General features: G+C 44.7%; 1 protein-coding gene and 1 long non-coding RNA gene across 11 annotated transcripts in view; one reads left to right on the forward strand and one right to left on the reverse strand.

The window, feature by feature from the left end:
• Positions 1-27,542, forward strand: part of LOC148394796 (aldehyde dehydrogenase family 3 member A2-like) — a 108,641-nt gene that overhangs the window by 4,580 nt on the left and 76,519 nt on the right. For 7 of the 10 annotated variants that reach the window (XR_015859560.1, XM_088381597.1, XM_088381600.1 and 4 more), the window contains exons 2-3: positions 18,694-18,857; positions 20,926-21,157. Coding sequence is in view for 9 of the 10 variants with exons in the window: in XM_088381597.1 (XP_088237723.1) it covers positions 18,702-18,857; positions 20,926-21,157 (388 nt within the window). In the remaining variant the exon portion in view is untranslated. Of the gene's footprint in view, positions 1-9,821; positions 9,917-15,055; positions 15,428-15,548; positions 15,594-18,693; positions 18,858-20,186; positions 20,263-20,925; positions 21,158-27,542 lie in introns of those variants that run through there. The other 3 variants (XM_088381599.1, XM_088381598.1, XM_088381601.1) reach the window with 3 other exon arrangements.
• LOC148394797 (uncharacterized) lies at positions 23,322-27,164 on the reverse strand. The gene is made up of 3 exons (XR_015859562.1): positions 27,059-27,164; positions 23,969-24,096; positions 23,322-23,439 (listed from the first exon to the last, which is right to left on the reverse strand). It is a non-coding gene; the product is annotated as an uncharacterized LOC148394797 (long non-coding RNA).

Below are 27,542 nucleotides of genomic sequence, written 5' to 3' on the forward strand. Positions count from 1 at the left end.
CTAGTAGGGTATTCAACTAATCACTTGAATGGTCTAATTAACTCGAAACACCTGCAATAGTTTCCTGAGCCTTGAAAAACACTCAGCTTGGTTCAGTAAACTAAATCACAAGTATGGGGAAGACTGCTGATCTGACTGCTGTCCAGAGGACCATCATTGACACTCTCCATTAGGAGGGTAAGACACAAAAAGAAATTTCTCAAAGAGCAAGCTGTTCACAGAGTGCGGTTTCAAAGCACATCCACAAAAAGTCTTTTGGAAGGGGAAAATGTGGCAGGAAACGCTGCACAACCAAGAGAGATGACCGCAGCCTTAACAACATTGTGAAGAAGAGTTGCTTCCAGAATTTGGGGGAGCTTCAAAGACAATGGACCGAAGCTGGAGTCTAGGTATCAAAAGCCACTGTTCACGGACGTGTCCGGGAAATGGGCTACAATAGCCTTATTCCCATGGTCAGGCCACTTCTGAACTCAAGACAACGGAAGAAACTTCTGACTTGGGCTACTGGACAGCACTGGACAGTTCCAGAGTGGTCCAAAGTCCTCTTTTCAGGTGAAAGCAAGTTTTGTATTTCCTTTAGAAGTCAAGGTGCCAGAGTCTGGAGAAAGGCTGGAGAGAAGCAAAATCCAAGTTGCTTGAAATCCAGTGTGAAGTTCCCACAGTCAGCGATGGTTTGGGGAGCCATGTCAGCTCTTAGTGTTGGTCCACTGTGTTTCATCAAGTCCAGAGTAAAAGCAGATTTTAGAGCACTACATGCTTCCGTCTGCTGAAAAGCTCTATGGAGATGATGGTTTCATTTTCCAGCATGATCTGGCACCTGCCCACAGTGCCAAAACCACTAGTAAATGGTGTACTGACCATGGCATTACTGTCCTCAATTGGCCTGCCAATTCCCCTGACCTGACCACCATAGAGTATTGAAGCATCCCGGGCATCCATAACACCTCAGCAATGCCACAGGCTGATTGCCTCCATGCCATGCCGCATTGATGCAGTAATCCGTGCAAAAGGATTCCCAACCAAGTACTGAGTGCATTTTGCTTTTGTTTTTGTTTTGCTGTTTTAAATCTTGTTTTTTTACTTGGTCTGAGGAAATATTCTAATTCTTTGAGATAGGATTTTTGAGTTTTCTGAAGCTGTAAGCCCTACTCAGCAATATTAAAATAATAAAAGGCTTGCAATATTTCAGTTGATTTGTAATGAATCCAGAATGTATGACATTTTTGTTTTTTTAATTGCATTACAGAAAATAAAGAACTTCATCCCAACATTGTAATTTTCTGAGACAGTTCTGTATATGTTTTTTTCCCCTTTGTTGTGCATTTTATGGCTGATGCGACTTATAAACCTTTCTGAAGTGTGATCCTCAGGAATGCCACTATTTGCCCTGAAACAGGCAGTCATCCTGATTCGAGACCCCTCAAATTATATTATTATCTCTCTGTTTTTCTCGACCAATGGCAGTATAATTTGCTTTTCGCCTAAATTTGTCTCTGGTGCGTTACATCAGGCCCTGAACACGATGTTGTAATTTCCGACTATCATGTTCCAAAAGATGTTTATGTTCTTTTGGATTCCAATCTCCCCTTACGCTATGCCAATCTCCTTTGATAGCGGCCATTCTTACTTGTTAGACCTCTATCCCATTAAGATGGTAAGATCTGAGATCCTCCATCTGTTGTAAAAATTCATCAACATCTATCTTGTGATATGTGACGCCTTCTACGTCTTTTTTTCACATCTTCCTGAGTCCATGTTCTGTGAACCAAAATTGTGGATGACTCATCATTTATATTTGGATTAGCTACTTCACTCATGGGGTATACATTATACTCCTCTTCCCCTTCCTCCTGTGCTGGATCTGTCACAGGAGAAAACACTTTCCCCATGGTTTTTGAAAACTCCGAACCCTGCTTTCCTCTTCCCCTCGTGGCCTTCGAGGGGCCTTCTCTATTAATTTCAATAGCACCTACATCACTTCCTTTTTTTTTTTTTTTTTTATCGACATGTCGTCTTTGGGCAAATGACATCCAAATTTTGGTATCATCATACCCATCTTTTTCCATTTTTTGTGATTACCGTATTTTTTGGACTATAAGTCGCACCGGAGTATAAGTCGCACCAGCCACAAAATGCACAATAAAGGGTATAAAAACATACAGGACTGTCTCAGAAAATTTGAATATTGTGATAAAGTTCTTTATTTTCTGTAATGCAATTAAAAAAAGTCATACATTCTGGATTCATTACAAATCAAATGAAATATTGCACGCCTTTAATTATCTTAATATTGCTGATTATGGCATACAGCTTAAGAAAACTCAAATATTATATCTCAAAATATTAGAATATTTCCTCAGACCAAGTAAAAAAATCATTTATAACAGCAAAACAAGAATTTTTATTCGCCATGTTTGAGCGTGCCAAACAAGGAATTTGACTTCGGTACATCACAGCCTCTGTTCAACATTTAGGTGACTAACAACACTCAGGACGTGTGAAAAATGACAAATATTCTCAAACATCCCCTGATCTTAAACTCGCAGGAGGGCAAGGAAAAACTCAAAACTCCAACTAGGGGAAATGAGAAACCTTGAGAAGAGACCACAGATGGGAGGATCCCTCTTCCAGGATGGCCAGGCTGCAATGGTTGCAGAGAGGACACATAGTACAATAGTTTAGACAATTAAAAAAAAAGGTGTGGAGAGGAGGATGTTATTGGACAGCAATGACTCTGAGACTCTAAGAGTGGTGTGAGTTCATCAGAGCGACAGCACATTGAAAATGTCCATTAATGCACTCAGTACTTGGTTGGGAATCCTTTTGCACGGATTACTGCATCAATGCGGCGTGGTATGGAGGCAATCAGCCTGTGGCATTGCTGAGGTGTTATGAATACCTATGATGCTTCAATAGCGGCCTTTAGCTTATTTGCTTTGTTGGGTCTGGTGTCTTTCAGCTTCTTCTTCACAATACCCCACAAATTCTCCATGGGATTCAGGATTTTAATATTGCTGAGTAGGGCTTACAGCTTCAGAAAACTCAAAAATCCTATCTCAAAGAATTAGAATATTTCCTCAGACCAAGTAAAAAAACAAGATTTAAAACAGCAAAACAAAAACAAAAGCAAAATGCACTCAGTACTTGGTTGGGAATCCTTTTGCACGGATTACTGCATCAATGCGGCATGGCATGGAGGCAATCAGCCTGTGGCATTGCTGAGGTGTTATGGATGCCCGGGATGCTTCAATACTCTATGGTGGTCAGGTCAGGGGAATTGGCAGGCCAATCGAGGACAGTAATGCCATGGTCAGTACACCATTTACTGATGGTTTTGGCACTGTGGGCAGGTGCCAGATCATGCTGGAAAATGTAATCATCATCTCCATAGAGCTTTTCAGCAGACGGAAGCATGTAGTGCTCTAAAATCTCTTGGTACACATTTGCATTTACTTGACTTGATGAAACACAGTGGACCAACACCAGCAGCTGACATGACTCCCCAAACCATCGCTGACTGTCAAATTCCAGGCGCAGGCGGTTTCATCCATCCATCCATCCATCCATCCATCCATCCATCCATCCATCCATCCATCCATCCATCCATCCATCCATCCATCTTCTTCCGCTTATCCGGGGTTGGGTCGCATGGACAGCAGCTTTAGGAGGGACTCCCAGACCCCCCCCCCCCCCCCCACCAGCCACTTCATCCAGCTCAGCCCGGGGATCTCAAGGCATTCCCAGGCCAGCTGAGAGACATAGTCTTTCCAGCTCGTCCTGGGTTGTCCCCGAGTCCGAGTCCGGCTGTCCATTTTTTCTGTTAATTCATGTGACTGTTTAGTCTTTATTCAAGGCTAACACATGACTCTTTCTGGATGCCATGATTATCCGAGGGACAAAATAGCTAATTACCGTATTTTCCGGACTATAAGTCGCTCTGGAGTATAAGTCGCACCACCCATAAAATGCCCCAAAAGTGAAAAAAAACATATATAAGTCGCTCCGGAGTATAAGTCGCATTTTGGGGGGCAATTTATTCGACAAAATCCCACACCAAAAACAGTCATGAACGAGCAACAACAGGCTAAACGATAGCAACAACAGGCTAAACGATAGGTATGCTAACGTGACAAACACAAACAAAGAGCTGAGAACGGGCCTGATGTAACATATAGAGTGATTAAGGACAACTATTACATGAATAACATGTTTATAAAACCATTGGTGTCACTCCAATTCATTAAATCCATCGATCATTCGATACGATAGCAACAGGCTAAACGATAGGTATGCTAACGTGACAAACACAAATGAGGAGCTGAGAACGGGCCTGACGTAACATATAGAGTGATTTAGGACAACCATTACATAAATAACATGTTTATAAAACCATCGGTGTCACCCCAATTCATTAAATCCATTGATCGTTCTTTGTCAACAATGGCTGCGCGTGGCTGAGGGCGCTTGCACAATATTCCACAGGCTCATATAACGATAGATAAACTATATTTTAAATAACTATAATATAAGCAATAATATTATCAAACCATTCGTGCACTTTAAATCCATTAAATCCATCGATCAAATTCCTCGTCCTTTGTCAACATCGCCGCGCGTGCGCCCTGACGTCAGCCTCGTCTTTATTCCACAGATCTAGTATATAACTATATTGTAGCGTTAACAAAGTACAAGGATAGACGTAGGTTTGGTAAACGGCTCTTTATTCCACAAAACAAACTTCCAAGCGTGTGGTGGCGTGGACTTCCAGAGACGATAGCTTCATGGCAGAGGACCGGGCGTGCGTAATGGTCATGTCCGAGCCCCATGCACCGTTCGCGGACAGCCACTCGACCGAGCGCCGGCCCCCGACTCAGTAAAGTAGGACCGGACGTGCGTAAAAGCCATAATAGTTTTTCAAACCTTCTATGTCACTCCAAATCCTTAATTCCTTTAAACTCTTTGTCCTCCGTGTCACTTAGAAATGATCACCGCTAATGATGCCGGTGTTGTCCTTACGTGGGTCGCGCCGCGCGGTGCCACTGACGTCACTTGAAATAGTAATCCATCGGTACATCACGGTTCTCCAAACTTTCTTTCTGCTGCTCGATTACTGTTTTCAGCTGCATATTTTACAACTTGAAGTTTGTAACTTGCAAAATATGACTTTCTTTTTGGTGCCATTTTTCTCAAGCCCACCCAGTTGATGAGTCACGGCCAACGGTGAAATTTAAAGCGCCCTCATCCAGTTTCGTCTGAAAATCTATATTTTTTTAAATGTAGTTTTTTGTTTTGTTTATTTGGTTGTTTTATCAAAGACAAAGTCTGCTTTATTGTCGATTTTTTTTTCATATACCAAGACACACAAAGAGATTGAAATTACGTTCCCACTATCCCTCGGTGAGATAGTACACATATCCATACAAGCAACACAAAAAAACCCAAGAAGGCATAAACAATGAATAAATAAGAGTGTTGAATAAATGATAAATAAACACATAATAATAAATAATAATAATAAATATAAGAGGAGCAAACAGACAGTGGACTTGGATATGGTGCTTTAAAGTGTTAATTTCTTTATTTGATGTTTTCTCTATTTTTTATGTTTTGAATATGTTCAAGATAAAGATATAAAAGCATGTTAAGTGATCAACTATACTAAAAATAACATGGGAAGTGGTCAACTATACTTTTAAGTGATGTCTTAATGATCAAGTAAAAATTTGTGAAAAAAAACATATATAAGTCGCTCCTGAGTATAAGTCGCCCCCCCACCCAAACTATGAAAAAAACCGCGACTTATAGTCCAGAAATTACGGTATATATGCAGAACGAACGCAACTGCTTTCACACTGGGTTGTTCGGCTTATATAGGATCCCTTGCTGAGAGCGCAGACGTAAAAGTGATGCGACGTTCCAATCGGACGTCGGATCGATAACATTTTCCCTGCCCTACCGGAGTTGTGCTAGTTCATAACGTAAATCACTCATGGCGTAGTCATAAATGTACGGTTGACAATTTAACCGATAGAAGTGGATACATTGGAACATAACCTACACTCTAATATATTATTTGACATGGTATTAAATGCGTGGCTTTACAAAAATAGTCATTGAAGCCCACCCTTAACCCTGAGTGCCATTGGCATGAGGCAAAACGCTTGAAAACACACACTCTCACCCAATTAAATAACCATTCTGAAACAAAGGACATGTAAGATAATATTTCTTAATCATTAATTACACCATTATAGCTCAGACATTTATCTAAACACAAATAATTAGTGACGACCCCACAACTATCGAAACACATCAATGATATAAGCTGGGTGACATAATCGTCCTTGACATTGGTACATAATGTAAACATTAGCCTAAGTGCAACTCAACGTGGCCGCATTGATCGTAAGCAGGGCTGTAGACAGTATTCCTACGCGCATTCTCAGCAGCATGATGAAAATAAAATTGAACGTATTTTTTTTATTGTCGGACTCGGTGGACTCGGTCAAAATCAGCACCGAGTCCGAGTCGGAGTCCGGCAAAAATGACCGAGTCCAACCGAATCCGAGTCCCCGAGTCCGAGTCCACAGCCCTGTCAGCAACCGCCGAAGCCACGTTCCGCTTGGCCATCCAGTACCTCTCAGCTGCCTCCGGAGTCCAGCAGGCCAAAACGGCCCGATAGGACTCCTTCTTCAGCTTGACGGCATCCCTTACCGCCGGTGTCCACTAGCGGGTTCGGGGATTGCTGCCACGACAGGCACCAACGACCATCCGGCCACAGCTCCGGTCGGCCGCCTCAACAATGGAGGCGCATAACATGGTCCACTCAATGTCCCCCGCCTCCCCCGGTACGTGGGAAAAGCTCTGCCGGAGGTGGGAGTTGAAGCAAATCCGATGACACGACTACAAAGTCGATCATCGAACTGCGGCCTAGGGTGTCCTGGTGCCAAGTGGCACCCTTGGACACGCTTATGTTTGAACATGGTGTTCATTATAGAAAATCCGTGTCGAGCACGGAAGGCCAATAATAGAACACCGCTCGGGTTCAGATCAGGGGGGCCATTCCTCCCAATCACGCCCTTCCAGGTCTCACTGTCATTGCCCACGTGAGCATTGAAGTCACCTTTTAGAACAACGGAGTCCCCAGAAGGAGCGCTCTCCAGCACTTCCTCCAGGGACCCCAAAAAGGGTGGGTACTCTGAGCTGCTGTTTGGTGCATAGACACAAACAACAGTCAGGACACCTCCCCCCACCCGAAGGCGGAGGGAGGCTACCCTCTCGTTCACTGGGGTGAACCCCAATGTGCAGCCCCCCAGCTGGGGGGCAATAAGTATACCCACACCTGCTCGACGCCTCTCACCGTGGGCAACTCCAGAGTGGAAGAGAGTCCAGCCCCTATTGAGAGAACTAGTACCGGAACCCAAACTGTGTGTGGAGGCAAGTCCGACTATGTCTAGTCGGAACTTTTCTCCCTCGCACACCAGTTTGGGCTCCTTTCCAGCCAGAGAGGTGACATTCCATGTCCCAAGAGCCAGCTTCTGCAGCCAGGGATCGGACCGCCAAGGTCCCTGCCTTTGGCCGCCGCCCAGCTCACAATGCACCCGACCCCTTTAGCCCCTCCCACAGGTGGTGAGCCCATGGAAAGGGGGACCCATGTTTCCTTATCGGGCTGTGCCCGGCCGGGCCCCATGGGCGAAGGCCCGGCCACCAGACGCTCACCTTCGAGCCCCACCTCCAGGCCTGGCTCCAGAGGGGGCCCCCGGTGACCCGCGTCCGGGCGAGGGAAATCTGAACCATATTTGTTTTTCTTCATAAGGGGCTTTTTGAGCCGTGCTTTGTCTGGCCCCTCACCTAGGACCCTTTTGCCATGGGTGACTCTACCAGGGGCATGAAGCCCCAGACAACATGGCTTAGGGGATCATTGGGACACGCAAACCCCTCCACCACGGTAAGGTGACGACTCACGGAGCAGTCAGATCAACAGTCTTCCCCATACTTGTGATTAAGTTTACTGAACCAAGCTGAGTGTTTTTCAAGGCTCACGAAACCCTTGCAGGTGTTTCGAGTTAATTTGACCATTCAAGTGATTAGTTGAATACCCTACTAGTATACTTTTTCATATTCTAATATTTTGATAGGATATATGAGTTGTCTTAAGCTGTATGCCATAATCAGCAATATTTAAATAAAAAATCGGCTTGCAATATTCCCCCCCCCCCCCCCCCCCCCGTACGTCCCCACCCTTTTTATTCCCTGTAAAGCGTCTTTTGGTCATTGAAAAGCGCTATATAAATTAATTGAATTATTATTATTACAATCTGTCACTCCAAGTCATTAAATCCCGTGATCGAGTCCTTTGTCCTTTATGTAAACAACCGCCGCTGACGTCAGTTGCAGTTCAAATTACAGTAATCCCTTGCTACATTGCGGTTCGTTTATCGCGGTTTCACTACATCGCGGATTTTTGAATTTTGAAAATTTGTGAATAATTTCACATATAAATCGCTACTGAGTATAAGTCGGCCCCCCACCCAAACTATGAAAAAAAAACGCGACTTATTGTCCGAAAAATACGGTATTTTTTCTTTTATTTCTTATCTTTTCCTGTAACACAGTTATCGCTTGAGGGTTTAATCGGCCGTTAAACTCATATTTGGTTATCCGTGAGTTAAGGTATTTCGTTTTACCAGGTGTTAGAGTGGTACTCATTTTTTTTTTTGCAAGAACCACACGGGAGACAGTAGGCCCTTTGAGCACTTGCAAGTGGAGAAATTGTTCGTCACTGTACATACAGTGATGTTCGAACAAAGTCTGCCTTTGGATTCTTGCAAGAGCATGTTTATTGAGAGAAGCAGGGTGGGGGTGAGAGTGGACATGTTTGGTGGTCACCTCAGCAACTGGTTAATCAGTGCGGAGGGTCCCAGCTCATTGTTTTACAAGGGTGTGAAAAACAGAAACTAGTGGAGCATTTTAGATGACTAACTAAGCAAGAATGTTTCCACACCCTTTGGAAAGTTTCAACAACTGGATGGTTAAACTTCCCAGAGTCAAGGAAAGGTGAAAGGTTTAAACAAAATTAATAATTTTAGTCTACATTCCAACATAATCATACGATCAAGATAATTTGTCAACCCTAACACCAGGATAATTTAACTCAACAATTTTCCAATCTTTATATGGTAGCGCTTGTTTAGGATCCTTTTTGTTTACCTTTTTGCTTGTTGATTTACTCTTATTTTGGCCCATCTTGAAGTCAGTGATTCAATCTAGGGTGACTATACTAACTTCTACCTGAACAGGGTGAGGTAATTTCCAAGCTTCTACCACAGAATCGAATTTCTTGCCTCTGCTTCCTCAAGCAGTTGTCACTTCAATGTGCCTGTTCCAATGAGATAGCTAATCTCCATTCACTCTTTTATTCACACACACTGTTTGCGGTCTTTAAGTGCGCACAGGACGCCACCGCCCTCTCAGTTTTTTAGTATAGCCTACTCTGTCTCTCTACACTTGATAGGGACTAGTATTCTCAAGGTTTTCACGGAGTTTACCAAACACAGGACACCGTCGCCCTTTCCACGAAGTTAAAGTGTATTAATTAAACATGACACCATCACCCTTCCAGTTTTTTTTAGAATAGACTACTCTCTTCACTTGATAGGGACTAGAATTGTCAAGTTTTTACCCACGGAGTTTAAGCACGTGCAGGACACCGTCGCCCTCTCTCTCTCACTTGCATGGGCAAAACACACACACATACACACACAGTATGTGCGTGCTCACTCACTCACCGAAGACGTCTTCTCTCCCTCGGTCTCCCTCAGTTCCCAGCCACGAAGTCTAGACCAGTCCCGTAAAGGGTATGCTCGCCATGGCCACGGTCTTTCCTGGTTGTCGCCTCCGCCTCTGGGGACATCAGGTATCTTGCGATCCGGCTCAAAAGACCAATTATGTTAGGTTTCTTTCCTAAAAAACACACTAATATTGAAGAGAGAAGACATTTCCAATTTCTTGCAAGGAGAATTGGAGAGCTGTATGGTTATCTCATAATTCTAATCAGCTCTCCGATCCACCCTACTTTTATTCATTTTGAGGTCCCTGATAACATTAGAGGCTGGGGCCCTAAGCAGGGTAGGAAATAAGCAAAATCAGCATCTCAGCCTCCGCCCTTTACTTTATTTACATGTATTTCTTGCACAGTCATCGCACGAAGACATTAGCAGATAAGCTCTTTTGCACGTCATTTCATCATATCATCTAAAAGCAGAAAGATCGTCTCCGTTGGTTTCCTCATATTGAGATCAGCTGGGCCCAAGCAGAGGCAACAAGTTTCGGCTCCTCTGCTTCTGTTTGTTATGCACAACACACTTTCCACAGCGATCACAAATGCATAATAACACATAATAAACAATAATGAAATATTATTCTGACAGGAGCCATGATACAGTGACTGTGTGGTACTTTCCACATGGGTTTAAACCAGACATGGGCAAACTACGGCCCGCGGGCCACATCCGGGCTCATTTTCCCTGCAATGACTGCATTTCCCCAGTAGATGGGGAACTGCCCGCCCACGCATTTACTACCGGAAGCCGGGTCAGAAAGCTCGGTTCACATTCACAAGTGCGTGTATGTACTCAGTAGTATGGACACGAAGCACTCCGCGCTCTATTTCTATCAGTGCCGAATTTAGAGTGTGGGCTGTGACGTCACCATTCTCGTAATTCGCGCGCTGAGCTTTCAGATACAGTTTTGGGCTAAAGCGACCCACAAAACTTCCCCTGGAATGCTTCCATTAAAATGAGTGGCCCAAGGAAAAGAAAGGTAGTCATTGAGTGCCGAGTGTTTAAAAAATCAACCCGTCACAGATCTAGGTTAACGGACCAACACCTCGGCTCTATCCTAAGAATTGCCACAACAAATTTTACTCCAGACTATGATGCACTCGCAAAAAAAGCGAGACCAACAACACTGTTCCTACTGAAATTGAAGTGGAGTTTCTCAAGTTTGTGGTACAAAAAATGCATTTTGAATATAATTTGTACAATTAGTAGGGATTGAAACCAGCGACCATTGTCATTTTCAAACAATGCAGGATGCTCAAAGACATTGATGCACCACCTGTTTGCAACTAATCTTAACTTTTAAAGTTCTTAAGGCCGACTTTGAGGAAGTGTTCCCGTTTCCTCACCTCTGTCACCAGGTGTTTGTGAGTTAAAGCTCTGCTCTGATTTTCAGATACCCCTCACCGTGCTGCCGTTTTGATTACTTTATTTGGATGTATTTTTTCGCTGATTCTTCAAGATGATGTATTTGGTCAGAATGTTTGCCGTTTGATGTGATTTCACCTCATAAGACAAACATCTTTCATAAATCTGACCTGCAGGTGCTGAAGTGATGGAAACTGTTATTCAAAATAACATGTCGTATTTAATGAGAATCACTGATAGCAGTTTTTTGGGTGAAATATATTTTTTAATGCTGTTAATAAATGCAATTGTTTTTTGAATATCCATGCTTTACTACCTACTAAAGGCCAAAACTTTTTATGCAACAACCTTTACATGTCGTTTGTATTACTTCACACAAACACTACATCCATCTTCTCCTGGTTCGCCCCCCCCGGTCAAAATTTAGAACCCAATTCGGCCCGCAAGTCAAAACGTTTGCCCACCCGTGGTTTAAACTGTACTCTGGCCTTGTAGAAAGTAGATGGATAAACGCCCGCCCACGCATTTATTCCCGGAAGCCGTGCCAGAAAGCTCATTGCACACTCACAAGTGTGTGTACGTACTCAGTAGTACTGACCCGGCGCAGTCCGCGCTCTATTTTTATCAGTGCCGAGATTGCATTTCGAGTGTGGGCTGTGACGTCAGCATTCTCGAAATTCACGCGCTGAGCTTTCAGATAGTTTTACGCTAAAGTAGGGTGACCAGACGTCCTCTTTTTCCCGGACATGTCCTACTTTTGAGACCTAAAAATATGTTTGGGCGGCATTTCAAAATCGTCTGGGATTTTGTTGGACTGCCTCAAACATAATACATGTACAGTGCAGTACAATAGATTTGCCACTCTGTTCCATTTCACTCAATTCCAGGTTTTTCTGTATCGTTCGCAAATAAGTCACGCCCTTCTCCTCAAATCTAGTCACTTTGCTACGAAATAGGGTGGGCTCACCAGTCTACACCGAGTCTTTACAAGCAATGCCGAAATGAAAATACTCAGGGCTGTGGAATAATTGGAACTGCAACTGACGATGAGTCTGACGTCAGCACCGCATCTACTTCCGGAGTCAGCGGAGTTGTTTATAAGTGACAGAGAGGACGAAGATTTCAATGGATTTAATGATTTGGAGTGATGCGGATGGTTCGATAAACTTGTTATTTATGGTATAGTTATTTGAATAATAATAGGCACGTTCTCAGTCCCTCCCCCCTCAAAAGCGAGTCCAAATAATCTGGATCCCTGGGTAACGACCAAGCTGATGAAGAGGCGAAATCCGGTTCATCGCTCCCTCAACCTTAAGGTCAACTGGACAAATCCACGAGACATGCCCTCATCCGTCGGGCCTTTAACCCCTCCCCTCTTGAACACCCCCGACTAATTGATTTACACTCCCATTGCCCCAACCTCTCCGAAGAAGCTGAGTTGTAAAAAAAAAAAGACCTTGTCAACCTTATTCGTTTCCGATTCGGACATCACCCGGCCCTGCGTAGGTGGCTCCATATAGTGGGGAAGACTGATGACCTTCGATGACATTTGTGCGGCGAGGAAGACGAAACAGTCGAACACCTCTGGATTACGTGCCCAGCAGGGATGACTGAACAGTATCATCAGCAACTCGGCCAATCCTTCGGTGAACTTCTTAGCCTCCCAAGTGCCATCTAGTGCTACTGTTTAAAATGCTACTTTAGCAGGATCAGACTCAGTATTGTGAGCCCAGGAGAGAATCAAATCCAAGTAATTTATTGTGCTGCCGTAGAATATCCAAGCTGGTCTTTCTGGGAATAACGGCTTTCATTTTTTGACGCGAGAGAGAGAAAAGGTAACGGGGCTAACTAGTGATTTAATGATTAATAAACATATTAATAACTTAAACATTCACATTACAGTTAGTCTGAAAGTATTTTTTTTCTTCTCTGTTCATAAATAAATACTTTGTTACGATACTTCTGACAGTTTGCGTGTGACTGACGGCTGAAGAGTGACTGTAGAGTGACTGCAGAGTGCGCATGCGTGAGGAGTTGCTTGAGGAAATTAGGAAGAAGGTTGGAGCAGCTGAGAGGCGTATCTGCATCTAAATGGCAAAAGAAGCAAGGACAAGAGTCCAAAATAAAACAAGGACTGGAGTGCATAACCACTGTCTCCCTGTTGTGTGTGGTTGGTCCGCTGGCCTCCTCCATTGACGTGATCGCGTAGGCCACTTGTGTCAGACTCAAGGCCCGCGGGCCAGATGTGGCCCGCCATGTCATTTCATGTGGCCTGCGAGAGCTTAAAAGTTTTGAGTGTCTAAAAATAAATACCCAAAAAATAAATTAAGAGCGTGCTTTGAGCAAAAACTGCATTTCCCACAATGCCTTTCGACTATGCTAACCGCGGCAGTGTCCATGCCAACGAGTGGAATTTAGATATAAATAATGATCCCAAAATGTCCAGAAAGAGAAATGTTGGTGCAGACGGAAGACTGCTTCAAGAAAGATGGGAAGGCGAATACTTGTTTGTGCTTCAAGGAGGAAGACCGGTATGTCTCTTGTGTTACAAGGCGGTGTCGCTTGTCAAAGAGTACAATCTGCGTCGACATTTTGACACCAAACACGGAGCTAAGTACGCTAAAGCTAGCCTTCAAGAAGAGCAACAAATTGCCCAAGAATTAAAGGGCAAACTGCGGCTGCAGCAGAGTTTGTTCATGAAATCCACAGCCAAAAACGAGGCCGCGGTGAAAGCTAGCTTCATTGTGGCTGAAGAAATCGCACACGCTTCCAAGTCTTTTTCAGAGGGAGCAGTTTTGAAGCAGTGCATGCTGAAGGTCTGTGAGCAGGTGTGTCCCGACCAGTTACAGACTTTTAAAAATGTCAGTTTATCAAGAAACACCATCGCCGACCGAGTGAAGAAACTAGCAGAAAATTTTACAACACAGCTGGCCGAGGTGACACGCAGCTACACAGCTTTTTCATTAGCTGTTGATGAAAGCACAGATCACACGGACACAGCGCAATTATACATTTTTATTAGAGGCGTAAAGTCGGACCTTTCTATCACTGAGGAGCTGTTGGATGTGGCTGCAATGCATGGGACCACTACGGGACAGGACTTTTTTGACGCGGTGGAGAAGTCCGTAAATAAAAATGCATTGCAGTGGGAAAACTTAGTAGGATTAACTACAGACGGTGCACCAGCAATGTGTGGAGGAAAAGTGGGCTTGGTTGGACTAATGAACTGCCACACGCCTCTGATAACGTATCATTGCATTATCCATTAAGAAGCTTTGTGTGGGAAGGTGCTGGGGATGGACATTGTGACCACAGTCTTGAAAACAGTAAACTTCATTTGGGCGCGTGGCCTGAATTACCATCAGTTCCAGCAGTTTTTGCTGAGATGGGCTCGGAACACGGGGATATGCTGTACCATACAGAAGTGTGGTGACTGAGTAGAAGCAAAGTCCTCAAGCGATTTGTTGAGCTCAGGGAAGACATTGCTCTTTTTATGCAGAGTAAAGGAAAACTCATGTCTGAATTATCAGATCCAAAGTGGATGTGTGACTTTGCTGTGTTGTGTGACATAACCGATCATCTCGCCCAGCCGAATCAGAAGCTGCAGGGATGCAAACAAGTCATCACACAGATGTCTGACACGATCACGGCTTTCCAGCGTAAATTGGACTCATGGATGTGGCAAGTGAAACAGGACAATCTTGTCCTCTTTCCTGTTTGTCAGAGCATGTCAGCCTCATTTCCCGAGACTTTTTCAAGTGCTCACTTGGCTACCTAACTGAGCTGGTTAAAGACTGAGTTTGATCGGCGCTTCTCTGACTTCAGAGCACAACAGTCTGACTTTGACATCTTTGCCAATCCGTTCATCACCGATGTCTGCACTGCACCCCAACACCTTCAGATGGAGCTAATTGAGCTTCAGAGCGACAGTGGGCTGAGAGCAAAGTTCCAGGATGCTGCAATCCAGGACTTTTACCGACTGCTGCCCCCTGGTTTGATGCCACAGCTTCGACTTCATGCTGCCCGTGTTCTGACCATGTTTGGGAGCACCTATCAGTGCGAACAGTTTTTCCATAATGAATCTGAACAAAAACAAGCACAGATCACGCCTCACGGATGACAACCTCTATGCTGTTCTACGCATTGCCTCAGCACAGGACCTAAAACCAGACACCGTTAATGGGAAAATGGTGTCAGAAATCTGGTCAGAAAACACACAGGTAAGCATTTTTTTAAAAACGTAATTAAAATATAATAAAATGTAATTCAACCAAGAAGAAGAACAGTTAAACTGTGTGCAATTTGTGTGCTTACATTTTGTTTTGTGTTTATCATTTTCAGAACATGATCAATCGATAGAGAGAGAATCCACTTGATGTGTTCAAGGTCAGGCAGCATCTCCTTATCAGAGACTAACCGAAAAACTTGACCAATATCGTTGTGAACTGAGTCAACCTTATTTTGGTATTTTTAGTTGATTACATATTATTTATGTGTAGCTGTTGTTGTAATTATTTAATGTTTGCAGGTCTTATGTGTGTATGCAGACAAATTGTTGTCATCAAACCATCAGTTGGATGCAAGGCTGTGTGCAGCCTTTTTTTGTAAAATGCTACATGTGTCATACATGTTCTTTGCAGCTCATTTTTATGTTATTTTTCTTTATTCACTTGGACAGTTTGATCCTTCATTAATGGAGTTATGTGGGTTTTCACAAGCTGACAAAATTTAAATTAGATTTATGTTAGAGCAACAAGCAAACATGTTTTCTATGCAACTGTAATTGTCCCGTGAAAGAAGTTATAATAAATAATGAGTTATTTAACATTAAGGAGTAGATACATTTATTTTACATTACATTCAATTACATTTAGTTACATTTATAAGTTACATCTGGCCCTTTGAGGACAGCCATTATGCTGATGTGGCCCTCGGTGAAAATGAGTTTGACACCCTTGGCGTAGGCCATCCTTGGAGAAAACATTCCCCCTCCTGGCTACAGTTAGGCGCACGCAGGAACGCACAACAATTTTCTCCTGCCTTCGTCCGCAAAATGGGATACCCTGGGAATACTCACCTCTGTTTGTCTGTGTCAAGTGTCATGGACAAGGCCACCAAATGCGGCTTGAACCAAAAAGGGGTTTATTGGAGGGAAAGGGGTAGTGGAGAACAGGATGACAGGAGGCTACAAGGATATTAACAGACAGGCATAGTAACAGACCGGGCTACGGCAGACTACAGAATAGGCAACAGACATGTAGCGTACTGGTAGGGCAAAATAACTAACTGACACTGAAGGCTGGGTGTGCGGGTTTATAAGGAGTGGCTAACTAGCGCTGAGCAGGTATGGAGAAAGCCGCAGGTACGGGCAATCATAGTGATAGCTGCTGACAGGACGGGAGGGGCAGGAGGGATGAGCTGATCACAGTCTGGGTCACACGGATGCATGACAGAACCCCCCGCCCCACCCCACCGCCCTGGCAAGGGACGACTCCCAACGTCCCCAAAATCTGAACCCTTACATGAAGCAGCAAGCCAGAGACCATGGGTCACTCTCATCAGACTGATCCGGGACCGTGATGAGACTGCGTACAGACAGGAGGTGGAGCAGCTAGTCCACTGGTGTAGCCAAAATCACCTGGAGCTGAACCTGCTCAAGACCGTGAAGATGACAGTGGACTTCAGGAGAGACCCATTGCCACTTCCACCCCTCACCATCCTCAGCAATGCTATTCCCACCACGGACACCTTCAAGTTCCTGGGATCCACAATCTCCCGGGACCTGAAGTGGACCAGCTACATAGACTCTTTTCGGAAGAAGGCCCAGCAGAGGTTGTACTTTCTGAAACAGCTCAGAAAGTTCAACCTGCTACAGGAGCTGCTGAAAACCTTCTACGTTGCCATCATCCAGTCTATATTCTGCACCTCCATCACTGTCTGGTTTGGATCGGCCACCAAACAAGACAAGCACAGACTGCAACAGACAATTAGGTCCGCGGAAAAGATAATTGGGACCAACCTCCCATCTATCCAAGACTTGTGCCTGTCCAGGACCAGAAAACGTGCAATTAATCATCTCCGCAGACCCTTCTCACCCAGGACACAGTCTGTTCAAACTCCTCTCCTCTTGATGGCGTTACAGAGCGCTCTACGCCAAAACCAGCAGACACAGCTTCTTCCTCCAGGCTGTCACTCTGATGAAATCTCACCACTCATAGAGACTCAGAGTCATCACTGTGCAATAACATCCTGTTCTCCTCACTTAAATGTTGTTAGTTACCTGAATGTTTTCAGTCACTTAAATGTTGTACAGAGGCTGAGATCAACCTGAGTCAAATTCCCTGTTTGCCATGCACAATAAAGTCAATAAAGTTGATTCTGATTCTGAATGCAACAGGAGATTCACTTTGACTCACTTTGGTTTCGCTATGCATGATGCTTAGTGTGGTGTGTTCATCCTGAAGGTAGACACTTTGCATTGCTTGACAAGGTAAACCACGCTTCAAAGTAACTTGCAATACACCCATGCCTTATAACAGCCAACTATGTGTCGGAACTTTCAATACAATGGTGTTTAAATTTAATACATACGTATCCTGTTTTTACTTCGCGAATCTTCATTTATTGCGGGTGGTTCTGGAATGCGTCTTCCCCGATAAACGAGGGTTAACTGTATATTGTTTATGGACATTAAAATACTGTAGCGGACAGAAACTGCCATCTAAAAAAATGCAGGATACCTCGTGTCTCCAGTGTAAATTGATGAGTTCACAGATTTTTGAAACCCAAAAATGTCCAAATTTTAAAATGAAGAAAGTGAAAATGATGCTGCCAAATATGTCACAAAAGAATCAGGGGTCAACAGAATGTCAGTTAATTTGATGTACATTAATTTGACGTTAATTTGAGAACAACTGTTTAAAGTTTAAAGGAAGAAATTATCCATCCATCCATTTTCTGTACCGCTTTGTCCCCACGGAGGTCGCGGCCGTGCTGGAGCCTATCCCAGCCGCCATCGGGCAATAGGTGGGGGACACCCTGAACTGGTTGCCAGCCAATCGCAGGGCACACAGAGACGAACAGCCATCCGCACTCGCACTCATACCTAGGGGCAATTTGGAGTGCTCAACCGGCCTACTAAGCATGTTTTTGGGATGTGGGAGGAAACCGGAGTGCCCGGAAAAAACCCACGTGGACCCAGGGAGAACATGCAAACTCCACACAGGGAGGGCCGGAGGTGGAATTGAGCCTGTACCCTCCTAACTGTGAGGCAGACGTGCTAACCGGTGCGTCACGGAGCCGCCAAGGAAGAAATTATTCAAATAAAATCAATATTTGATGTCCTGTACTACATTGTGGCTTTACTCATCATCCAGCTGAATCAATCATTGGCTCCTTCTGAGGTGTCCATATTTCATATTTTTGAATGTTGCCACCTAATGTCCATAACATAATATATTTCTCTATTCTTTACTGTCTATACTAGCTTAGGTTATGGAGAGGCAGATTATTCAGCATACCCGGGGGGCCTTTGAGAGTGGAAGAACTCGTCCTCTTGAGTTCAGGCTGCAGCAGCTTCAGGCCCTGCAGAGGATGATAAGTGAGAGGGAGGTTGATATCGTCACTGCTCTCAAACAAGATATTAACAGGGTGAGTGGAAACACTGGACACACTGGGCCATATTTTGGTAGACTGACGCCTGTGCACTTTGTTTAAAAATGGCACAATTTCATTTTTGGGCCAACGCAAGTCTAATCAAGTATATTTGGGGCCTTGTTGCGCTCACCTGGGCGAACTGGCATATTGACAGCCAGCACACCTAGGTGATATTCAATATGTATAATAATTCATAATAATTTGGTCACAGAAAGTCGTATGCGCTTGGCATAAAAGCAGGTGCATCGTCATTTTTGTGCAGGGGCTATGGTTTATTTCGGCGTGTTTGTGAGTTTGGAAGACGCGCTACTCCTCACTGGGTGTTTACACCTCACCTACCAGCGTATCTGCAAGTTTGGTTACACAAAGTAGACTACATTTTAGACTGGGGAAAAGCAGGTCAAATTCCAGGCGCAGGTGGTTCCATCCATCCATCCATCCATCCATCCATCCATCCATCCATCCATCCATCCATCCATCCATCCATCCATCCATCCATCCATCCATCCATCCATCCATCCATCCATCCATCCACCCACCGCTTCACACGCAGTCGGGAACCGCTCCATTGAAAGCTGGATATCTCGGCTTGAAGAAGTCAGCAGCACCGCATGTTGAAGCTCTTTCTGACAGGGGATTCTGCCAGACGTTCCCAGCAAACCCTCACAGTACGCATGAGTCTGCCAGGACGGCATTCCCCCACCGTTGGAGCCAACCCACCACCAGGGGGTGATCAATTGACAGCTCCGCCCATCTCTTCACCCAAGTCTCCAAAACACGCGGTTGCAAATCCGATGACATGGCTACAAAGTCGATCATCGAAATTCAGCCTAGGGTGTTCTGATGCCAGGTGCACACATGGACAATCTTATGCTTGAACATGGTGTTCATTATGGACAATCCATGTCGACACAGATGTCCAATAATAGAATGCCGCTCGGGTTCTGATCAGAGGGGCCCTCCTAATCATGCCCTTCCAAGTCTCACTGTCACTGCCCACATGAGCATTGATGGAGTTCACATAAGGAGCACTCGCCAGTACGTCTTCCAAGGACTCCACAAAGGGTGGGTACTCTTAAAAGCACACTATTGTTTGTGTGTGTTGGGTGGATGCCCATACGTATCCCTGACGCCCCCCCTCCATTGCCCCTGTCAAAGTAAATATATTAGTTGCATGTGTCAGGACTCATCCCCAATCGTGTCATAGTTCTGTTAGTGTGTCTGTGTGCTCGCCCCTCCCCTCCTGTGTGCCCATGATCCGTGTGATTATTCCCACCTGCCTCTCGTTACCTGTCGTGTATATAAGTCCTGTCTGCCCCTCACTCCCTGTCGGATCGTCGATGTCGTCCCGTTTGCTGTCCTTGTGGTTCCTGTCTGTTTTTGTTTGCCATCCCTGTCGGTCAGTATGTCATGTTATTAGTTTGCCAGTTCTCGTCTGTTTCCCTCGATGCCTCCTTCCACTTCCCTTTTCCCTCAATAAACCCTGGTCCAAGCTGCACTTGGTCGCCCTGCTCCATGTTCCATCCGATCCGTGACAGCATGTTGATCAGCTGATCAATAATAAAATAATGTGCATGCTGAAGGACATATTGCTGGGATACAGGGGCGTTAGATTTAGAGAAAGGTACATAAAATGTTTAATGGATGCCAGTCTGAGTTATTTCTTACACTGCGGTTACAAGGCAATGAGACAAACCGTTGGCCTGGGCTTTTAGGTCTGTGGATCTGTTTTCTGTGGTCAACAAGTAGCGTACTTTTTTCCACAATGTCATTCATGGCAGACAGAGGTTTGCACTTGGACATTCTTGATTTTGATGCAAATGGCGCAGATTGGTTGGGGAAAGTCTACTTCTATCCCACAGCAGCGCACAAAGCCGTTAACATCTGATTTACACTCAATTCCAATCGCGCAAAGTATAGCAAAACCCCCAAAGAAAGACAATTCGAACAGTTAGAGTGCGCTTTGCAGTTAGAATGAAAATTGGGCCCACAATGTCTATAAAGAAGTCTGTCCATGTTTTTCTGGCGTGTATTTTTATGTATTCTGTTTGGTGTCTTACAGAGCCAGTATGATACATCACTTTTGGAGTTGATTGGAATAGATAATGAGATTAACCTGGCAATGGAAAAACTCAGAGAGTGGGCAGCCCCTCGGCTGGTGGAGAAGAATCTCTTCACTATGTCAGACGAGGCTTACATCCAGCCAGAACCCCTGGGAGTGGTGCTTATAATTGGAGCCTGGAATTACCCATGGGCCGTAACATTGATACCTCTTGTAGGAGCTATTGCTGCAGGTACACACACACAGCTGTCACCTGCACCCTGTAGGTGGGAATGTGCCCCTCCACACAAAATTTTAGACACAATGTGTTTTACATTTGTGATTTAGTACTTCACATGAACAATGTATTGACTGCACTCACGTTAGACGTCATTATTGGGAAGTGTTACGAATGAATGAATGAATGAATGAATGAATGAATGAATGAATGAATGAATGAATGAATGAATGAATGAATGAATTGTAATTGTTTCAAACATGTAAACTATGCATCATCAATCAAATGAAGACAAATAAAAAATAAATAAAAATCAAAAACAAGGTGAAAGTCATTCAAATTATGACAGTATAAATACTAGGTACAAACATAATACAATCTAATGCACAAAATGGGCAGAGTGGGAAGAAGTAAGAGTTATTTTATCCCATCCCCTATCCAATTTAAGACAAAAAATAAAATTTATTTCCCTGTAACAGAGTTGTTACTTTACCAATTATTGTCCGTGACTTTCACATGAATAGAAAGGAAGGAGAAAGAATAAAATAAAATAAAGTAAAAAATGCTCTTAGATTAAGTAATTTTCAATGTGTTCGTAGCTCACAAGTGTCAATTCTTTAAATTTATTTTTAAACATCACCATACTTGAGCATTGTTTTCGGTTTTGACTCATTGTTGCAGAGTTTAACACCTGCAATGGAGATACAAAAGTTTTTCCTAGTTAATCTGTGTTTGGGTAGAGTAAATTTGCTGTCATTATCCCTTAGTTTGTAATCACTGTTTTGTAGATGAAAATGCTTTTGAATAGTTTTAGGCAAACAGTTTTGCTTCACTTTGAGCATGATTTGAGCAGTTTGATAATCTACCAAATCGTTGAATTTAAGAATTTGTGATTTAAGAAATAGTCTGTTAGTGCGTTCAAGGTACTCAGATTTGTTTATAATTCTAATGGGCTTCTTTTGTAAACGCGTGATTTGTCCTACTGAGCTTTTGTAGTTCTTTCCCCATATCTCTGCACAGTATCTCAAGTATGGTGATATTAGAGAGCAATATAATACATGCAGTGATTTGTGATCAAGAAAATATTTTGCCTTATACAAGATAGAGATATTTTTGCCTGTTTGTTTTCAATGTATTTCATATGATCTTTCCAATGTACGTACGTATATGTTCATTTATAATTACTCCAAGAAATTTTATTTTTCAAGTTGTCTTGTCCTCCTGGTGGGTTTGATGTCTGCCCCCCCCCCCCCCCCTCCTCTGCCATAGGGGGTTCCTGCCACAGGCTCTACCTGAGGTCACTCTAGTTACTCCAGACATTCCCATTAAATGAAAAATGAAAAGTAATTATTGCAAACAGCACTCCAGTTAACTTGTGCCTAAATGGCAACTACGTGGTAACATAAATGTAAATCCTTTAAATGTAAATTCTTATATGCACTTAAATTTAAATTCCTACGTAACCTTAAATGTAAATTCCTTTCTGAGCAAGCTTGACAAACAAACTGCACACTAGCGGCATTGACCAAAGCAGTGCAGCTCAACGGCGAAGAGGTTAAGGAATGCAAGGGCAAAATGAAGGAGCTGGAAACACACCAACTCCTCCAAAAAGAAAGAATTATCTGCATGAGAGAATAAGGGAACAGGAAACACACAAAATGCAGTGGTATGGTGGAGATAAGTTTAGTTTACTTTAGTTTAGTTTATTGTTTAGCACAAATAACAGTGCAAGGAGGGAGACAAAGCCTAGGGCTTGTAAGAAGCTCCACTCCTGTTATATATACAAACAAAGTGCAGAACAAACAAAGTGCTGTGCAGTCAAATGTCATTCAAGTGTTTAAGAAAAAAAAAAAAAATATATATATATATACATATATATATATATATATATATATATATATATATATATATATATATATATATATATATATATATATATATATATATATATAAGTAAATAAACAAAAGCATAACAAGCTAAATATTATTTTTTTCATATTTATATATGCATATATACGAGTGTGTATGTATACATACATAAACAGATACACAATACAAAAATAAGAAACAAGCGAAACAAAATAGACACTTATCGATGTTGAAGCAATCAAGTGAAGAGAACATCCAAATAGACACCATTCATCTTTTAAGGGTGATCAAACTCAGACACACGCCAGCTGGAAGAAGCCGTTGTGATCCAATATAGGGTCGAGCAAAAGGACAACTGGAGCTGACCTGTCGTGGTAATGTTCTTGTGGGGCTGGTCAAAGAAGGGATTTGGCGCTGCAAAAGGATTCCTGGCGTGCAAGGAGAGAGGCATTGTTAGAGTGGTGCTCACTCTAACTTATTTGCAAGAACCACACGGGAGACAGTATGCCCTTTGAGCACTTGCAAGTAGAGAAATTGTTCGTCACTGTGCATACAGCTATGTTCGAACAAAGTCTGACTTAGGCCTCTTGCAAGAGCATATTTATTGAGAGAAGCAGGGTGGGGGTGAGAGTGGACAGGGTGGTGAACCTATGGCCTCTGGTTAAATCAGAGCAGGGGGTGTTTTACGATGTTGCAGAGGAACAACTTTGATTGCTTCCTCTGCAGCTAATCAGTTCAAGGGATCTTAGCACTTTGTTATACTACTTTGTTAAGACAGGACAAGTTTGGTTAATTATTACAGGTTACATTCCAACATAATCATAGGATCAAACTAATCTATCAACCCTAACAGGCATCCTCTTCGCAGAGATGATGCCGCTGGAAAACCGGGGGGCGAGGAAAAAATTATGGCCACATTTCGAGCAGGCTCGACGTGAAAGGAAACAAGCATAATACCGTGGTGCTTCCACCACGGTAGGAAAGGGGCGGAAACCAGAAGCGGATTAATACTCCACAGCAGATCAGTTCTCCGCAGGGGTGTCTGATGTCAGGAGCCGGATCCGGGGGCTATGGCGCCGGCGCACCTGGAACAGAGGACACAGCGCGGGGTGAGAGGCAATGCGTGCAGTTGGTCGCCGTGGCCCTCATCACTGCTGTCACTCTCTCCTCCATGACCCAGGAGAGCAAGGCGAGTACGACGGAGTTTGGTAGAATGGTGCGGGGCGGACAGAAAGGCACGCGACGAGGCGTCCACCTTCGTGTTGCAGAATCCCGGCCGATAGGAGAGCGTGAAGTCAAATCTCCTGAAAAACAGGGGCCAATGGGCTTGAGGGAGTTCAGCCTCTTAGCTGTCTTTTGACATTCCAAATTGTGGTGGCCCGTCCAAACAAAAAAGGAGTAACCGCACCCTCAAACCAGTGCCTCCACTCCTCCAGAGCCAGCTTCACTGCAAGCAGCTCCCGAGTGCAAATGTCGTAATTGCGTTTGGTGTTCGACAGGCGGCGGGAGAAGAAGGCACAACGATGCAATTTGTCGTCTTTGGTGGAGCACTGAAACAGGACAGCCCCCACGCCTACGTCAACCTCGACCATGAATTGCCACTCGGCGTCAGGCATCTACAGGATGGGAGCGAAGGTGAAGCATTTCTTTAAGTTCGTGAAGGTTGCCTCGACAGCTGGAGTCCTCTGAAAGTGAGTGAAGGTGCTGGTGAGCGACATAGTCTACACACGGTGCAGCATGCTGTCCTTCTTGCCCACGAATAAGAAGCTGGCCCCGGCTGGCGAGGAGAAGGACCAGATTATTCTGGCCGCGAGGCAGTCCCTGATGTTCTCCTCCATCGCCCTCCTCTCGGGCAACGACAGGAAGTACAGGCGGCCTTTGGTTGGAACGGCGCCTGGCAATATCAATAGCACAGTTGTAGGGACGATGAGACAGCAGGGAAGTTGCCAGAACCTTTCCCCAAGGTCACGGTAACAAGGTGGCACCCGAGAGAGGTCACGTGACGGATGGCCAGGATGGGAGGCAGTAGCGACTACAGCCCCCTTCAGGTAGGTCTGATGGCAACTGGGACTCCATCCCAGTATCGTCCCGGCCTCCCAGTCAATGTGGGGATTGTGCCGACTTAGCCAGGAGTGACAAAGGATGAGAGGCTGCCCCAGTGCATAGAGGAGGTGGAACTGAATCCTCTCTTGGTGGTTGCCGGACAGTAACATAGTCAATGGGGGTATGACCTGACTGTGCCCAAAAGCCACCCGTCTGGAGCATGTGCAGGGATGGGAGCAGGCAGGGGCAGTGGGCTGACCTGTACCCGCCGAGTGTGATTTATGTCCACGATGTTGGCCTCCGCTCCACCAGGGCGGACAAATCGTGGGTTTCCTGAGACAGCATGACGCAGGCTGGCAGCAAGGTTTTACGGCCGGAGGGAGCAGGTGCATGGTGAGGGCGATCGCGTCATCCAGTGTCATGGGAAAATCGTTCGGCACCAGCTCATAGTCTGCCAGGCTCTTGAAATAAATGTCAATGATGGGCTCCAGGAGCTATGACGGGCCGCAATGCGGAAGTCCAGGGTGTGGTAATCCAGCACGCGGTTTCCTTGGCGGATACGAAAGAGCTCTCGGATGGCTTCGGCATTAAACGTGCTCACCTTGAAAACCTTGATCATCTTGTCCGCGAAAGCTGCGAAAGATTAGCATGCAGGAGTCTGGTTATCGGACTCCACCGTGCCCCAATTATGAGCCTTCCCGGTTAAATGAGTGATTGCGTACCCCACTTTAGCGCCCACCGACTCAAAGGTGTGGGGCTGAAGAACGAATTGAATGCAGCAACTGGAGAGGAATGGCCGGACTCGGCAGTATCGCCGTTAAACCGTTTGGGATCTCCCTCCTTGGGCTCCGGATCATTCAGCGGCGTCATCTGAAGTGTCGGCGACATCTGCCCTTCGGCGGGGTAGCCGAGTAGAGCCGGCCGGAAGGGAGCGGAGGACGACACGGTAGCCCCTGTACCATGAAGGACTTGGTAGAGCAGACGAGAGAAATTCCTGACCTCATTCGAGAGGCCTTCCATTCGCTTCTCCCGCCGGGCAAGGCATTCCATCGTGTCCACAGTGCACTGGTCACGGGATGGTCAGTACGATCTGTCACAGGAAAAACGGAGCAGAACCACAAATTGCCACCACTGTGTTTCTGGGGAAGGGGAAAGTAGAGAACTTGGCATGACGTGAAATGAGGATGTGGTCGTGATCGGGCGAATGGTCGGGGCAGGCGGCGATCGGGCGTAGTCTAATGGGCAGTTGGTCGGGACATGCGGCGAGCAGTCAGTCAGTACACAGAAGGTGGGTCGGCAACTAGGACAAAGCAAAGCACAAGGAAAGGAACGAGGCACAAGGCAAGGAACGACGCACAAGGCGTCCTTGCATGAGGTAGTCATACCGACAATGAATGATTGTAGTGCGGTGTTTAAATAGTGACTGGCTAACTGGCCGTGACAGGTGCAGGTAAATGTCTTGATGGGAGGGGCGTGGCTGTGAGTCAGTGGAAGGTTACCAGCTGGAAACAGTGTGGAACGGGCGCGTTCAGTAATCTTGTGTTTCCTGACAAGCCACATGGAAATTGTCAGACGGCAAAACTGTTCAAATCCTCAATAAACAAGTGGGACGAAACGTCTCTTTTACATTTCTGACTTGCTGCAAGAAATTGCAAACGTTAGAAAAATGAAAAATATAAAAGTACAAAGCGGGATTTTAACCCCTGATACAAAGTAATAGTCACCCGTCAGCCATTCACTATGCTACGAACTACACACTCAAAACTATGCAAATCATATTATTTTCATTCAAAACCAATTTACCCAGCAAGGGTATGAGTTTAACTGGTGCCTAGTGTATACACACCCATGTTGACTGGCTTCTCTGAACCAACTTGACATGGTTGCGTTACAAAGCTTCATGACATCTTCGGGCATTATGCATTTATGACATGAGCAATGTTGCGTCCAATTTCAAAGACTCAAGCAGACATTGTGGCTTTCTTTAACAAGCTTTGTATGTACCTTAGCAGATGAACGGTTAATGATGGATGGATGGATGGATGGATGGATGGATGGATGGATGGATGGATGGATGGATGGATGGATGGATGGATGGATGGATGGACGGACGGACGGACAGATGAAAGGCAGGCAGGCAGGTAGGGTTAGCAAGCAAATGTAGCAGGCCAAGTTAGCCAGCAAGGTTCCAAGGAAATCAACAATCCAGAGAAGGTAACTCTGCATCGGTGAGTTTTCCCAATGGCCTGAAATTCAAACTGTCAAGTAGGTTTCAAAACAGCTTTTTAATGATTTCTCAATGGTTTCTAAAAGACTTTCCAAATGCATAGCTCTCTATGTGACCACCATGTCCTTCAAACAATTCAACCTCAGTGATTCTATAGGTGTGACTTATGAACAGAATCAGTGACAAAGGGTAGCCTGATATGGGCCATGGTTGTTGAAGATTAGACCACCTGCAATGTAGTGAGGGTCTAAATTGCATCTA

The sequence above is a fragment of the Syngnathus floridae genome, chromosome 7 (genome assembly GCF_059516105.1).
Source record: "Syngnathus floridae isolate MCC-2025c chromosome 7, RoL_Sflo_1.0, whole genome shotgun sequence".
NCBI classification, from domain to species: Eukaryota; Metazoa; Chordata; class Actinopteri; order Syngnathiformes; family Syngnathidae; genus Syngnathus; species Syngnathus floridae.